Here is a 13,792-nt window from a genome sequence, read left to right as displayed (position 1 = left end):
CTTGCTGAACTCTGGCTACTCTGGCTGAACTCTGGCTGAACTCTGGCTACTCTGGCTGCTCTGGCTAATTTCACGCACATCTTCGGTGAGCATAAAAAAGAGCAGCCTTGCGCATTCAGTATATATAATATCAAAATAAAAAAACTGTGGTTCAAAGATTGGCGGTGGGGGAAGGACGGAAATAATGTATGGTTTATGAATAGAACTGCCAACGATGATATTTGCCAGTATGTCTATCATTCTAAAGAAGATATGTTGAGAATTTATAGTTTATAGTTCATTTAATTAGTTTGTATACCCTGTACAAGGAATATAGATTGTAAAGATATTTTGAAATAAAAATAACTCTTGCGCAACAAGAATTTTTAATGTAACAAAATTATGGATAATTCTAGGAAATGACCACAGATTGAGGAGGATGGACAGTATTTCTGTATGCTTTAAGGATAAGACTTGACATTCTTATTGATCTATCATCAATGATACTTGGTAACATATCTATCATTCTAACGTTAATATGTTGAAATTTATCTATTTATACTGTTCATTTAATTAATAGTTTAGTATTACCTCTACAAGGAAACAGATTGTTAAGCCATTTTGAAAAAGGACTAGTCTAACGCAGTCAGTAATTAAAGTAAGTCTGGACTCTTCTGTGAAAAGAATACTGATGATGGAGAATAGACGGTAATTCAGGATGTTTTATGGATAAAAATTAACATATGATCTGTCACTGATGGTACTTCACGATAGGTCTATCATTCTAACGTAGATGTGTTTGGGTTCATTATATATATCTCTCATTTTATTAGTTTAAATCTAGCCGTTTCGCATATTGTTAAGATATTTCCTACGGAAATAATTGTAAAGACATTGTTGAAAACAAATTCTGTAGAACGAGTGCTTTGGTGCTATGAAACTGAACCTTTGTTTGAAATATGAAAAAATGGTACAGGATGGACGGTAACTCCATATTTTTGATGGATGAGACTTGACATATGATTTGTCATCAATGGTAAATGCCGGTATGTCTATCATTCCAACACGATTATGTTGAGATTTTATAGTATATAGATCATTAAATTATTTTATCATTACATATACAAGGAAAACATATTGTTATGACATTTTTTCCAAATAAAAATGTGCGCCCTAGTGTTTGTAATTATGGATTCTTCTAGGATATGGCCGCCAGAGGTGAATGATGGACCGTAATTCAGTTTCCTTCATGGGTAAGCTTCACGGTGAAGACATATTAAATTTTTTTCATAGTATTACAATCTGTTACTTATAATACTTGCCCTATGTCTATCATTCTAACGTAAACATGATGAAATGTTATTGTGTACAATTTGTTTTAGTTTTTATTGCCTGAATAAGGAAAGTAGACTTTAAACTTTAAGACATTTGGAAAAAAAGATGTCCAGCCTTGCGCATTCAGTATATATAATATGAAAAAACTGTGGATTCAAGACTGGCGGAGAGGTGAGGGAGGCGGGGGGGTGCAGTGTTGACGGAAATTTTGTATGCTTTATGAATAAAACAGCCAACGGTGGTATTTGCCGGTATGTCTATCATTCTGAAGTAAATATGTTGAGAATTTATAGTTTATAGTTCATTTAATTAGTTTGTATACCCTGTACAAAGAATATTAAAAAGATTGTAAAGATATTTTGAAAAAAATAACTCTTTCGCAACAAAATTTTTTAATGTAACACAATTATGGATAATTTTAGGAAATGACCACTGATGGAGGAGGATGGACAGTATTTCAGCATGCTTTAAGGATAAGACTCGACACTCTTATTGATCTTTCACCAAAGATACTTGATAACATGTCTATCATTCTAATATAGTATAGCCTTGCAACAAGTTTGTTTCAAAGAAACAATGTGTACATAGATAGAGTGATAGAACGTTCGGAGTAGACGGAGAGTGTACTTTGTCACTAAGACGTGAATTTGGTCGTTGACATACGCTTTTTCACTGAGGCAGTGTCTGTACTCGCCGATATGTATCATTTTAATTTATTCATTAAGGATGAAAATGAAAAATATCTCCTTAAATATACACTAAGACTAAATTTTCTCTTACCTCTATACGTTAAAGTTCTTTATATATATATAAAACACGTTCTTAGTAAATTAATACACGTACAAATGTACAAAGAAAGCACTGTAACGACATTGTCAAAAACTATTCTTCTGCAACAAGTAGCTTTTATGTCATTGAATAATACAAGCACTGAAATAAAAACAAATATGACATTGACGGTAAGTTTTACTCGGGAGGACCATAATCATGTTCTCAAATCATGAAAAGTTGTCCTTGCCAAACCTGTGATACTTAATACATTTAAGTATGCAATAACAGATTGAGATTTGTATTTCAAAGAATGTTGGGAGTATATCGTGATAGTGGTATACAAGGTTAAGGACAGAAGGTAAAGGTACAAAAAACGAATTACAGCCTGTAGTACTTTTGCAATGACAGATGGAAATTCAGGTTAAACATTGGAAGTTTACTGTGATATTGAGATACCAAGATAAGTAACTTGTAAGACATTTTGAAGGACTATCCTTACCAGCTTAAGTACTTATGTAATAATACGGGATAAAAATAGTTTCGGGAATGCGTTGTGAGTGTGTGAGTTGTTTTGAGGTTAAGACGTATTGTAGCAAGGAAAAAACTTTCAATTGTGATACCAACGGTGAAGTGGTTAGAAGTGGTTATGTTTCACTTATCAGTTTTAAATACTGTTGAATGCAAAAACAAAACATGATAATGAGAGTAGCCTAATTCTTTTAAACAAAACAATATTAATTATTGAAATCATATCAGGATGGATGATTTTCTCATTCGTATAATGAGGAAAACATAACTGTGTATTAAAAAGTATAGTTTGGTGCTCGAATTAAATCAAATAGATAAAACAACAATTTATATTATATTTAACGCAATTAAAAAGTGTTTTGACTTATCGCTGTGGTATTATAACAGTCAAATTACGCCATGTTATATCGCAATCTTTTACCCTACAATCAATCATTAGTAAAATAAAAAAAAACGATATCTACACCATATCTATATTGCCTTTTGAACAAGATTTGTAAAAATCAACATCAACACATTAGATAAAAATGTGCAAAAACAACACCTAGGGTTTCTTAATGCTTTCATTATAGATATAGCATACATGTATATCTAATTCCCGTTTTCGCTTAAGATATCTACTTCAAATGTAAAAAAATCTTCATCAAAATTACTAAATTTATAAATTAAGGTAGTTCTGTACTTTCGAAACAAATATTTTCTACAATGTAGAATTTTATTAAATCATATTTTTCAAAGCATCATTGTATCCGAAAGAATATCATCCGATGGAAAAAGACAGGGTCTTGTGCTTGATTTTTCGTATAACCGATTAAAAACATTTGTCCTCTGGTCATTTCTAAGGAAAAAATGCACTATTTTGACGTTTTTATGTATAGAAAAAGTTCTACTTTGTATATTCTAAAATTACTGCTCATAGTTGTTGAATTACCTATTTTCAATCATATGGCAAAATGAATGTATAGATTCATGTGGCACTAAATAGCCAAATATCAATTGGAGTCCTTACATCGATGCTTATTTAAAATTTATGTTTTGAATCATTACATCAAAACCTTCATATTGTCAAAAATAACCTTAAGAAAGACAGTAGAGCTGATTTTTTAACATTTAATACATGAGATAAGAACAACATTCATTCTACCCGTATAACGGATAACAGGCATTATTCTAGGTTTTCTGGGTAAATGACGTTAAAGCGTCAGCTACGGGTAATTAAGCGTGCAGAACTACCTTAATTATGTATGTAGAGCTCCATCCATAATTAAATGTCATGCGGGAACAACATTTATACTGCGCTTAGCTATACATGTAAATATTACGTGTACCATACTACTTTAAAACTACTGCATAAATATGTTTATATACATAAACATGTCGAGTATATATTTACGAAATCTATAATTATGTAAATGTAAATGTTTCAATTGTTATCATAACATTTTGTCAGACTAAATACAACAAACTTATTTGTCACAATGAGATGCATTTTTGCAGGAAATCATGTATAATCTAAGATCGACAAATTAATAATACTCACGGTCATGTTGACCTAGACCGTGTGTACGAGTATTATTCACGTTATGTATGAATGTTGAATTAACTTCATCTATGTAGAAAATGTTTATATTTTCAATCTACTATACCTTTAATACCAAGTTTTTTTTCTCATTACAGACGATAAGCTTGATCTTAAATTACATTATAAATTTCGAATCAGGTTTTAAATACCTCATCTAGAAACTAACTATAAGTCTTAAGAACTTTCTTCCACTTGTTTTTGTTACAAGAAATGTACATACTTGGCGGTTCATATACCATAATGTAAGCTAAACTTTTATCCCAGACGACTTTTATGCCATGATCTCGAAACCAGATTCACAGTAATGAAACATTCACACCATTGACTGTTAGTCGTTAATGGCAGTAATCTGAAATAATACAACATATGAAAGTTGATTCGTTAAATGCAACAAAACATGATATACCGAAAGGCCATCTACTAGTGGTTTATACAGAATAAGATCAATATTAAAGCCCCAGGAGATAATTTAGAAGTGTACAATGCAACGAAGCATACTGGTTTGTCGAGTCTGTTTCATGCATGTTATGAAATATGCAACACTCCTATTAATGTATTCTAGGCATTCTGTTCACAGTTATATGGACTGAACGTCGGCGAAATGGGTCCAAATAACGGAAAGTTTTACAGAACAGCCACTTTTGCACTTGCTAACTGCTGTTGTGTTCGATAATGACATCTAAGATCAATAGAATGCAGCCAAACAATACAATAACAGACTTCATGAAAATGTGCTTTATACCACGCCCCCGTTACAGATGAATTGACTCATGATCCCAAAAGTAAAGAATGTTAAACATGACTTAGTTAAAAAAACCGTAACACGCCACTGAAAGACTGCTGCTGAGTTAGACATCAAAAATAAGAAAACTATAATACAATAAAGTAGCAATCGATAATAATAATAATGATGATAATAATAATCATCTTCATCATCATCATCATCGCAGTAATCATATATCTATGGCATAGCTTTTTTTCATGCAGTCCTAGGAGTACATTCCGTCATGAATGCACGACACATTACCTCATTGCTGAAATATACCTTCGGATACTTCATGCATCTCAAAAAAATTAAACGCTGACCACCAGACATTAAAAGATAAATAACATGGTATTGCACACATATTATCATTGCCAGTTCATTCTGTTACTCCCTATTGACAATTACTACGAAACGTATATCCGGTAACAGCATTGTTTCAATGACTCATTTAAACTTAACAAACAAAAAATAAAAACTAACCTTGGTATTTTAACTTCCTCATTCTGATAAACGATCACTTGGGCGTGACGACATGCACATAACATTCTAACATTCTTATAACCAATGTGAAAGATGTTTTGGCTCTCCGAAAAATTCAAAACTTTCATCAAACAGTCTTTATGTTCTTTTGAATATGTCTTTTACATCCGTGTTATTTCCGATTGGACGGTCAACGAGATTCTCCATATTTTATAGTCATTTCCGAGTATGGTCTTTATATCGAATTCACATTGTTATTTCCCATTGCGCGGCCAACGAGATTCTCCATATTTTATAGTCATTTCCGAATGTGTCCTTTACATCCGTGTTCACACTTTTATTTCCCATTGATTAACGAGTTTATCCCTATTTTTATATTCATTTCAGAACGTATCCGAATTCACATTGTTATTTCTCATTGGACGGCCATAACAGATACACTGACGAGAGTCTCGCTACTTGTGTCGGTAGCAAAACTATGCATGTGAGTTATCTACTTATCGACAAAGCAGTTCATTGCAATATAAAGTTGGATGTAGACAACAAAAACCCTTTCAGTTTAAACTAAGAAGCCAGTGTAATTAGGACAGTTGATATTTTTTATATTACGTTTAAGGTTTGTTTTTACTTTCGGGAGCCTAATTCGTATCACTTTTTTTATCCTTTACCTAAGTGTGTGTGTATGTAAGCTTATTTATAGTCGCCACCGGTAGCCCATATGGGCGACTCCTCCAGAAGACTGTTACGAATGTTAGTAGGCGGATAGTGCAAGATACAGAAGACACTCCAATTCCAGAAGCTTTCCTGGTTCTTTAGCGTGCCAGATGTAAAGCACCCATACACGAGACTCTTACCTCAATTTTAGTATTTTTAGTTGGAGGACCGGAGGCTCGAACAGTGTTACCACTGGACCACTGCGTCCGCTTTCCGCTTTCCTTTACCTAATACTAGTTCATGTTCTTTATATGTAATATAAGTGACACTTTGATATAATCTCTGCCAATTAAACTATTCAACAAATGTCATTGAATTCTAATCCAAATCTCAGAAATTACATTGAAAATTTTCGATAATGATACACATTATATAATCCATGCTTTTTCTTACGTAATTAACATGTCATAATATACCGAAATGTACCTATCGCTGGTTTTATGCTATTTAGTCCACTTTCTTCTTGGCACTGGCTTGCAACACTAGTATGATATCCTAACTGCTGTTACGAGTAATCAAAATATTCAGCTATTGTATTGATATGTTGTTATCCATGAAATGCATACCTGTAATTAGACACATCATGACGCGATGTAACACTGATTATTTTCAAGGGACAAAAGTGTTTACTTTCTGGAGCAGGTAGATATAATTATTTTATCTCTCTTTAGTGCGTTGTGTATAACTTCTGCTCCAAGTGTCTTAAGAACAGAATATGATGTTGGGAAATCAAATTGTATAATTAATTTACAGTTTATAATGTTCCATTTCGCCCAGCCTCATTCATAAGGTGCTCCAGTTTGATTATTATTTAAATGTCCAACCAAATGCCAACAAACATCTTAACGATGTCTCTGTGACAAAACCAATTACTTGGACCAAATCTTACTTAGCCCCGAGTTCCTCCCTATATTACTCATATTTCATATTCTCGTAAATTAATCGATATCCATATATTTATGGATTTTAATGAATATTCTTTAATATATTTGTATACCTAATGTCAAAAGAATTCAGTAAAATTCACATAATATACGGACAACATTTAATTTAACCATGTGTACTTTTGAGTTGCTCCTAGGCCAAGTGGTAAAGATGACTGAGGTCATATAACTTGCACCTCATCAATGTGACTTGATACCTCGCTTGCGATGTAGGACTTTTCTTGTAAGGGAGCTATACAACTGGTTAACTGGGCTTACGAAAGATTGGTGGTTCTACCCCCAGGTTCCCACAAGTGACTGAAACAATCTCTTGAGGGACACCTGGGTTATTCCTTCACCATCAATAGCTGGTCAAGTCGCCATAAGATATAAATATTGTCGGCGTGACTCTATATCCAGCAAAATATATTATTTCATGCTGGTAAAAACTTTAAGTACTTTGTTTTTAGTTAAAGTTTCGGACTAACAGCACTTTAGCTCCCTTGCTAGGCGCTCAGCATTAAAAGGGAAACTGGCTTCTTTCTCTCATACCCTCATGGCGATGGATTACATCAGGAATGAGGTGTCGCGGGTGATTAATATAAGTATTGGAACTTGCTTCACAATCAACCTAAATAAATAATTATGAACTTTAGTTTGTTGTACAGAATTCTTCATTTTTGCGGGATCAAAATTACTTAAACATCGAGCGCCTTACCACAATGTCATGGGCAAAGTTTTGTCCACTGTTCCTTATTTTCTGATATGCGGAATCGGTCAGTTGATCAAAAACAATAGTTAAAGAAACCCGAGTAGTTACAAATAATATAATAAATAGAATAAAAGAATGACTTCCTTTGTAACATTGTCCCCTTATAACGCCAGGCTTCTCATTTCATGATAACATTTTTACTTTACTCAGGCAGATCCTTATATTCTTTCATACCAGACTGGAGAATTCGTTGTTTGTACTGATGCTGATTTTAAAAATTGCTACAAAAATCCAAATATTACTCCCCTTTGATAATATGTAGTTACGTTAATTATCAAGAATGCAAAATATTTGTATGGTATATGTATTTGTTACTATCATAATGGCCGCTAAAACTAAAATTGATGCCAGAACTGTACATATGAAGTAGCAATTTAGTACCTCAATTGAAACATCATCATACTGTGAATAAAAAACATATTGATCATAAATATGAATTTTACAGTGTAATACAATTGTAGTTTGTAATATGATATTTATGGAAAAGTTTATCAAGACATATTTGCCAATGTGACTGTTGCGGCTAGCTCGACATAGTAAGTCAAGTTCTTGGGGCTTAAATGTTATTTTACAGCTAGTATGGATCGTAGCTTTGGCAAGCATGGAACAATCTTTTTTTCTTTCTTTTTTTTTTTCGGAGCGGGGTGGGGGTGGGGTGGGGGAATAAATATGTGTCTAAATAAGACAGAGTGTCGTACGCGACCAAAGGCCCCCGTCTCAGAAGTCAAAGTCGTAATGGGAGTAAAAAGTCATGACATTGTATGATTTTGTCTAGGCCATGTATTAAATAATATTTTTTTATTTGGCAGAAAAAATACCCCAATGAAACAAAGTAGTAACAGGACACTGGTCCCTATCTCTAAGATATTGATAACTCTGTTTGGGTCAAGGGTCATGTCTGATATTGTTTGATCCTGTCTGACTTTTATGGAACTTTTTTTTGGTTAAAATGTTTGAGTCACTGAGATGGTAGTCAACACATAATGGACTCGAAATTGTTGGCCCTTGGTTATCGATATTCTAGCTTCTACAAATACACAACATTACGCTGGACATGCAGTCTACGTTTCTGTGCATGCCTTAGCGCTTCGTTTAAATACGTTACTATTAGGAAATGTGTAATATTTCTTTTATGCTGAGGTTTAAACACATTTTTCTTTGACAGGGTAATATAAATACTAAGCGTATCTTTAAAGGGGGATTAGGAGCAGTTGGTTTTGTCTTATAAGGTGGATGAATTACTCCTCTTAGTTGAATAAAACCGAAAGAGGAAGTAAATTTGGATAAAATTTCCGACTGAATTTTCTACTTTTCGTTTTCTCATATGTCTTTCACAACAGGGAGTCATAATTTCAAGCATATTTTGTGAAATATTAAATTCAAGGTAAGTGCATCAATATTAATTATGAACGGTACATATAATTACATTTCATTATGGCTAAAATGTTACACGACTATGTAATGGAAAATTTATTTTGTGCTTTAGATATTAACCTCTTTTCACAATCAGTTCAGTAATGGAGCAACAGGAATTTTACAGAGATTGATAAATGTTATATTGAACCATGCTTAATCAGTAGCTTTCGTGCAAAGTAATCAATGATAACGTGTAAATACTGACCTCTTACATTTTTCAGAATGTCTAAAGATCCAGATTATTTCCGGACAGTATCATTGAAACTGTCTGAGGTTCTCAGTGAGATTGGCGTAAATGAGAAAATGGTATTGAAGAGGAGGAGGATGTTCTTGTTGATGGAAACTATGTTGACCACAACATTCAGTTCACTGCATGGGCCAACTCCCATATATCATTTTGGAAGTAGGTCCGAAGGATCGACAACAAACGGGCTCAATTCAGACATTGATATACTCGTTTGCAGCGAAATGCATGTGATACAAGACTGGGGTGAGTGGAAACCTGGCATACAAAATCTGCTGATGATCAAGGATGATGCCACGTCGCCTGGCTACTGTCTTCTACAACGTCTGAGGGACGATGAGCCTCTTTCTCTACCCATTCCCGTACCTGAACATATACTAGATAGACGATTTACAATCAGCGGTGGTAAATGGCTGATGAAGAACACATTTTATAATATAGTTGATATTGCGGGAAGTGTAATAAATGGTCCTGCATCATCGTCAAAAGGACGGTCAGGTTGTGCAGATCAAGATTTTGTTCCTGCAAATAACTGTAAATCATGGCCTGTAGAAGCCCGACCTTGGTTAGTAAGATGTGGTATAGGTGGATGGCCTACAGAAGAAATGAAGAGATATTGTGAGACTACAGGATGTTTTGTAGTACCAGTGAGCAGTAAGAGTGGTCAGTATGAGGAAATTGAATGGAGAATTTCTACTGTTCAGGCTGAGCGATGTCTTATGTTCAGTTTAAACATCACACAAATAAGATGTTACATCCTCATGAAGATGATTCTTAAAACATTCATAAATCCTCAGTGTAATGATGTCCTTTCAAGTTACATGTGTAAAACTGTTTTATTTCATTGTATACAAAATACAATTTCAAATAACTGGCAGCAAACCAATTTACTTTGGTGTTTGATATGCTGCCTTAAACTTTTGCAGAATTTTGTCAGACAAGAAAACTGTCCTCATTTTATGATACCAGAAAACAACCTGGTGACCAGAAGAATTTCTCCTCGTAACAAACAAAATATTCTTGAAATCTTACAAAATATCATACAAAGTGATGGTCGTGCACTGCTGGAGATTCCCACTGATGACCTTGGTAGGAGACTGCAGGTGAAGATGAACATGGATGAAGCTTTTCAGCATGTTATTTACCAAGCTCCAGCTGAAGTAAGTGCAATAATTTCATATCGGCTTTTGATCGATATGAGCACCTATATAACTTCCAATCACCAAAAACTTCTAAGAGAACTGATGCGTGATGAAAATGGAATGATGCATGTTACATTATCAAATTTGATGTTTAAACTCACTAGTTTATACAGAGAAATGGATTTGAATAGTTTAGAAAAGTCTGCGTTTGTGCTGTTATTAGCTCCACTGTCCTCTTCACTGGGATCTGTGATAGCATCTCAGGACATTCACATGACTGAAAGTATATCCCCAGAAGCACTTTCATGGTTATCAGCAGGTCTGAATTCTGACGTGTCATCCGGGAAACTGAAACTTGCGTCTGCTTTATACTGTGCAGGAGATATGGAAAGGGCTGAGTTTGTGCTGAGAAATATTGAAGAAAAGTATTACCTGAACACGGTTGAACCTATCTGCGGATGTTTTTCTCAAGGCGCGCCTTGCTTAAGACCAGAATTCATAAATAAATGTAACTCTGGAAATGAAGAACTCATTAAACATATCATAGCGTTTTGTGTTAGATTCACTCGGTATGAAATGTGCTGTGTTCCACGACAGCTACAATATGAAATGTTTCGATCTACACAAGAAGACATCCTCGATAGGGACCCAAACACTGACTTCTGGATGGACTGGGCAGTAGTCGATTCACTCCCTTACCTCTACTTCCTGCAATACAAAATATATGGTCACTTTCATAGAGTAGCAGATCAACATTGGGCACTCTCAAATTTCGTCGCAGTGATTGATACAGAACGAAACCTCCAACACAGAGAAACGGCACTGAATTTACTGGGACAATGCATGGAACAGGAAAAGCGAATTAAAGATGCTCTTCGCTGCTATATGATATCCCTCAATATCAGAGCAAGAAACAACGCCGCAAAATTCCATATATGTAGACTACTTTATGTATTTGTGAATGGATAAGTCGTTAAGATACAAACAGTGGAGTATAATACGGGAAAGATAAACAACACAAGAACTACTCATCATATCTTGGTATTACTGAGTCTGAAACTGTACCGAGATCATTTCATGAACGGAAACATCATAATGTTTGTTGTGTGTGTATGTGTGTGCGTTTGCGTGTGTGTGTGCGTGTGCATCGCCAGACAACAAGCAGTGAAATTAATATGCTTTAAACATATCTGTTAATGAAATTTGTATAATTTGCATTAAAATATGAAAAACAGATGTTGTGAATAACTTTGTTCTGCTACCCAGGTGTCATAACAGTATTCAAGTGCTTAATGGTGGGTTAAAACTTCGCCCGACACTAAGATGCATATTTAATTACTCCTTAGTACTTGCCGAAATTCATCTACTTGGTCGTGTTTTGATGCTTCTGAAATATTTTATTGTGTTTGAATTGCTGTTCAGATGGTAAATGCTTTAAAATGGGCTGTTGAACCGATGCAATTTTGTAAATGTATTGAAGATATATGAGGGTGAGTCAATATATTCCGTCATTGATCTGACTATTCAAAAATTATCAATCAGATCCAGATAATTTTCACGCCTTTCCTTCAGAGTATTTTCCCTAGACAACAACACACTTTTGGAGTCTTGCTATCAATTGCCTAAATGCTGCAAGGTAGTATCCCCTGGTATACTGTTGAGACACCGAAAAAAGGGGGGAAAACCAAGGACCTTTCTATTGGCATAGCGTTTGCCTTCGAGCCTTTCTTTAGCAAGGAAAATAGGAAAGGTTACAGGACTTAGGCAAGAAGACCTTGATGAATGCTCGATCTTATTAACATTGTCTTGTTCTAAGAAATACCTTACAGTTTGATTTGTAAGGGCGGACGCATTGTCATGAATAAGCTATATGCCATTCAAACCTTTAGTTGGTCGTATATTTTGATAAAATATTTTGACAGCTGTAAGTACTTTATTTTAGTAGTAGTCTTTGCAATGACTTTGTGCAACTAGGGCAATTGACGAAAACGGCGTATAAAACCTTCTTGGCATTGTTTGTTGTATATCAACCATCTTCTCATTTACCCCTAAAGTAATCAATTGTTTTCTTTGTTGCTGTAATAACATACCTGCCTGGACGGTTCCTGTCTTGTAAAACTATTTTGAATCCCTTGGAATTTTCCCCCAACTTAACAATGCTCTTAACGTCACTACAGAACTACACTGGATGCGACATAATTCAGAAAATCTCTCATTAAGACACCCGGGATTTAATTTAAGCCCTGATTTATCTTTCACATTTCATTATAGCTTTGAAATATAGCCTCTATAAATATGTATGTATAATTCAACAATGGATAATATGGTCGGTTATAACTGCATTAAATCGACTTTTCACAAGTGTGGTGAGTAACAATCCGTTATCAAATACACGAAACTACCTCTCTTCTTTTACCCACGGAGACCTTTATAATGACCGCGGTCTGAAGTTACCAAATCTAAAACTAACAAGATCAAGTCCATCATTGAGAAAGATGCGCGTTTTACTGTCAGACAGCTGACACAAATGACAAACTTGGGTTTAGCATCTGTCCATTTCATTCTGAAAAGTAATTCTTAAAGTTTGGAAGTGCTTACTGGATCCTTCATTTGCTCACCGGTCAGTAGAAACGTACGAGAGTGCAAACGGCAAAGCAACTGCTGAAGAAGTACCCCTGATGTCAGCAACACTTATAGATGGGCTGTTGGTCTATTGGTAAAACGCTTGACTGTCAATCCAGAGGTCCGGGGTTCGAATCCCGGTCCAGGCACTGGACATCTCTTGAGTGTCTCCCACTTAACGTACAGGCCTGTACCGGTTCTTTCCAGAAAAGACGGCTTTGCGTGTATCGGTGCTATACACCGGACACGTTAAAGAACTAGACTGACCATTCGCAAAGAGCTAAGCTAAGTTAGCCGGACAGGCCTGTATCTAAAAAGGATTTCTCTCTATCTGTTCTGGGGCCTTTATCTCACTCTGTCCCTCTGGTCAGATCAGTCTTTGTCTGTACTAGTAGAGGATGAATTTCGCGCCCTGTGTGGTTGCGTTTGTGCTATGTAAAGCGCCTTTGAACGTGTTTATCATGAAAAGGGCGCTATATAAATCTAGTATATTAATAATAATAATAATAATTATAATA

The 13,792-nt window shown here is 34.9% G+C and overlaps 1 protein-coding gene and 1 long non-coding RNA gene across 2 annotated transcripts; one reads left to right on the top strand and one right to left on the bottom strand.

The window, feature by feature from the left end:
* Nucleotides 1–2,004: 2,004 nt before the first annotated feature.
* On the bottom strand, nucleotides 2,005–6,477 carry LOC123548487 (uncharacterized). The gene is made up of 2 exons (XR_006685896.2): nucleotides 5,442–6,477; nucleotides 2,005–4,544 (listed from the first exon to the last, which is right to left on the bottom strand). It is a non-coding gene; the product is annotated as an uncharacterized LOC123548487 (long non-coding RNA).
* A 2,674-nt stretch (nucleotides 6,478–9,151) lies between these two features.
* On the top strand, nucleotides 9,152–11,782 carry LOC123548488 (uncharacterized). The gene is made up of 2 exons (XM_045335784.2): nucleotides 9,152–9,234; nucleotides 9,488–11,782. The coding sequence occupies exon 2, from the start codon at nucleotides 9,489–9,491 to the stop codon at nucleotides 11,619–11,621; it is 2,133 nt and encodes a 710-aa protein (XP_045191719.2). The 5' UTR covers nucleotides 9,152–9,234; nucleotide 9,488; the 3' UTR covers nucleotides 11,622–11,782.
* The last annotated feature ends 2,010 nt before the right edge of the window (nucleotides 11,783–13,792 follow it).

The sequence above is a fragment of the Mercenaria mercenaria genome, chromosome 6 (genome assembly GCF_021730395.1).
Source record: "Mercenaria mercenaria strain notata chromosome 6, MADL_Memer_1, whole genome shotgun sequence".
Classification (NCBI taxonomy): Eukaryota; Metazoa; Mollusca; class Bivalvia; order Venerida; family Veneridae; genus Mercenaria; species Mercenaria mercenaria.
Note: the sequence above shows the minus strand (reverse complement) of the source record. Positions and strands in the feature narration are given on the sequence as shown.

Coding starts and splice junctions, on each gene's coding strand:
- LOC123548488 (XM_045335784.2), top strand. CDS start 9,489: ATGTCTAAAGATCCAGATTATTTCCGGACAGTATCATTGAAACTGTCT.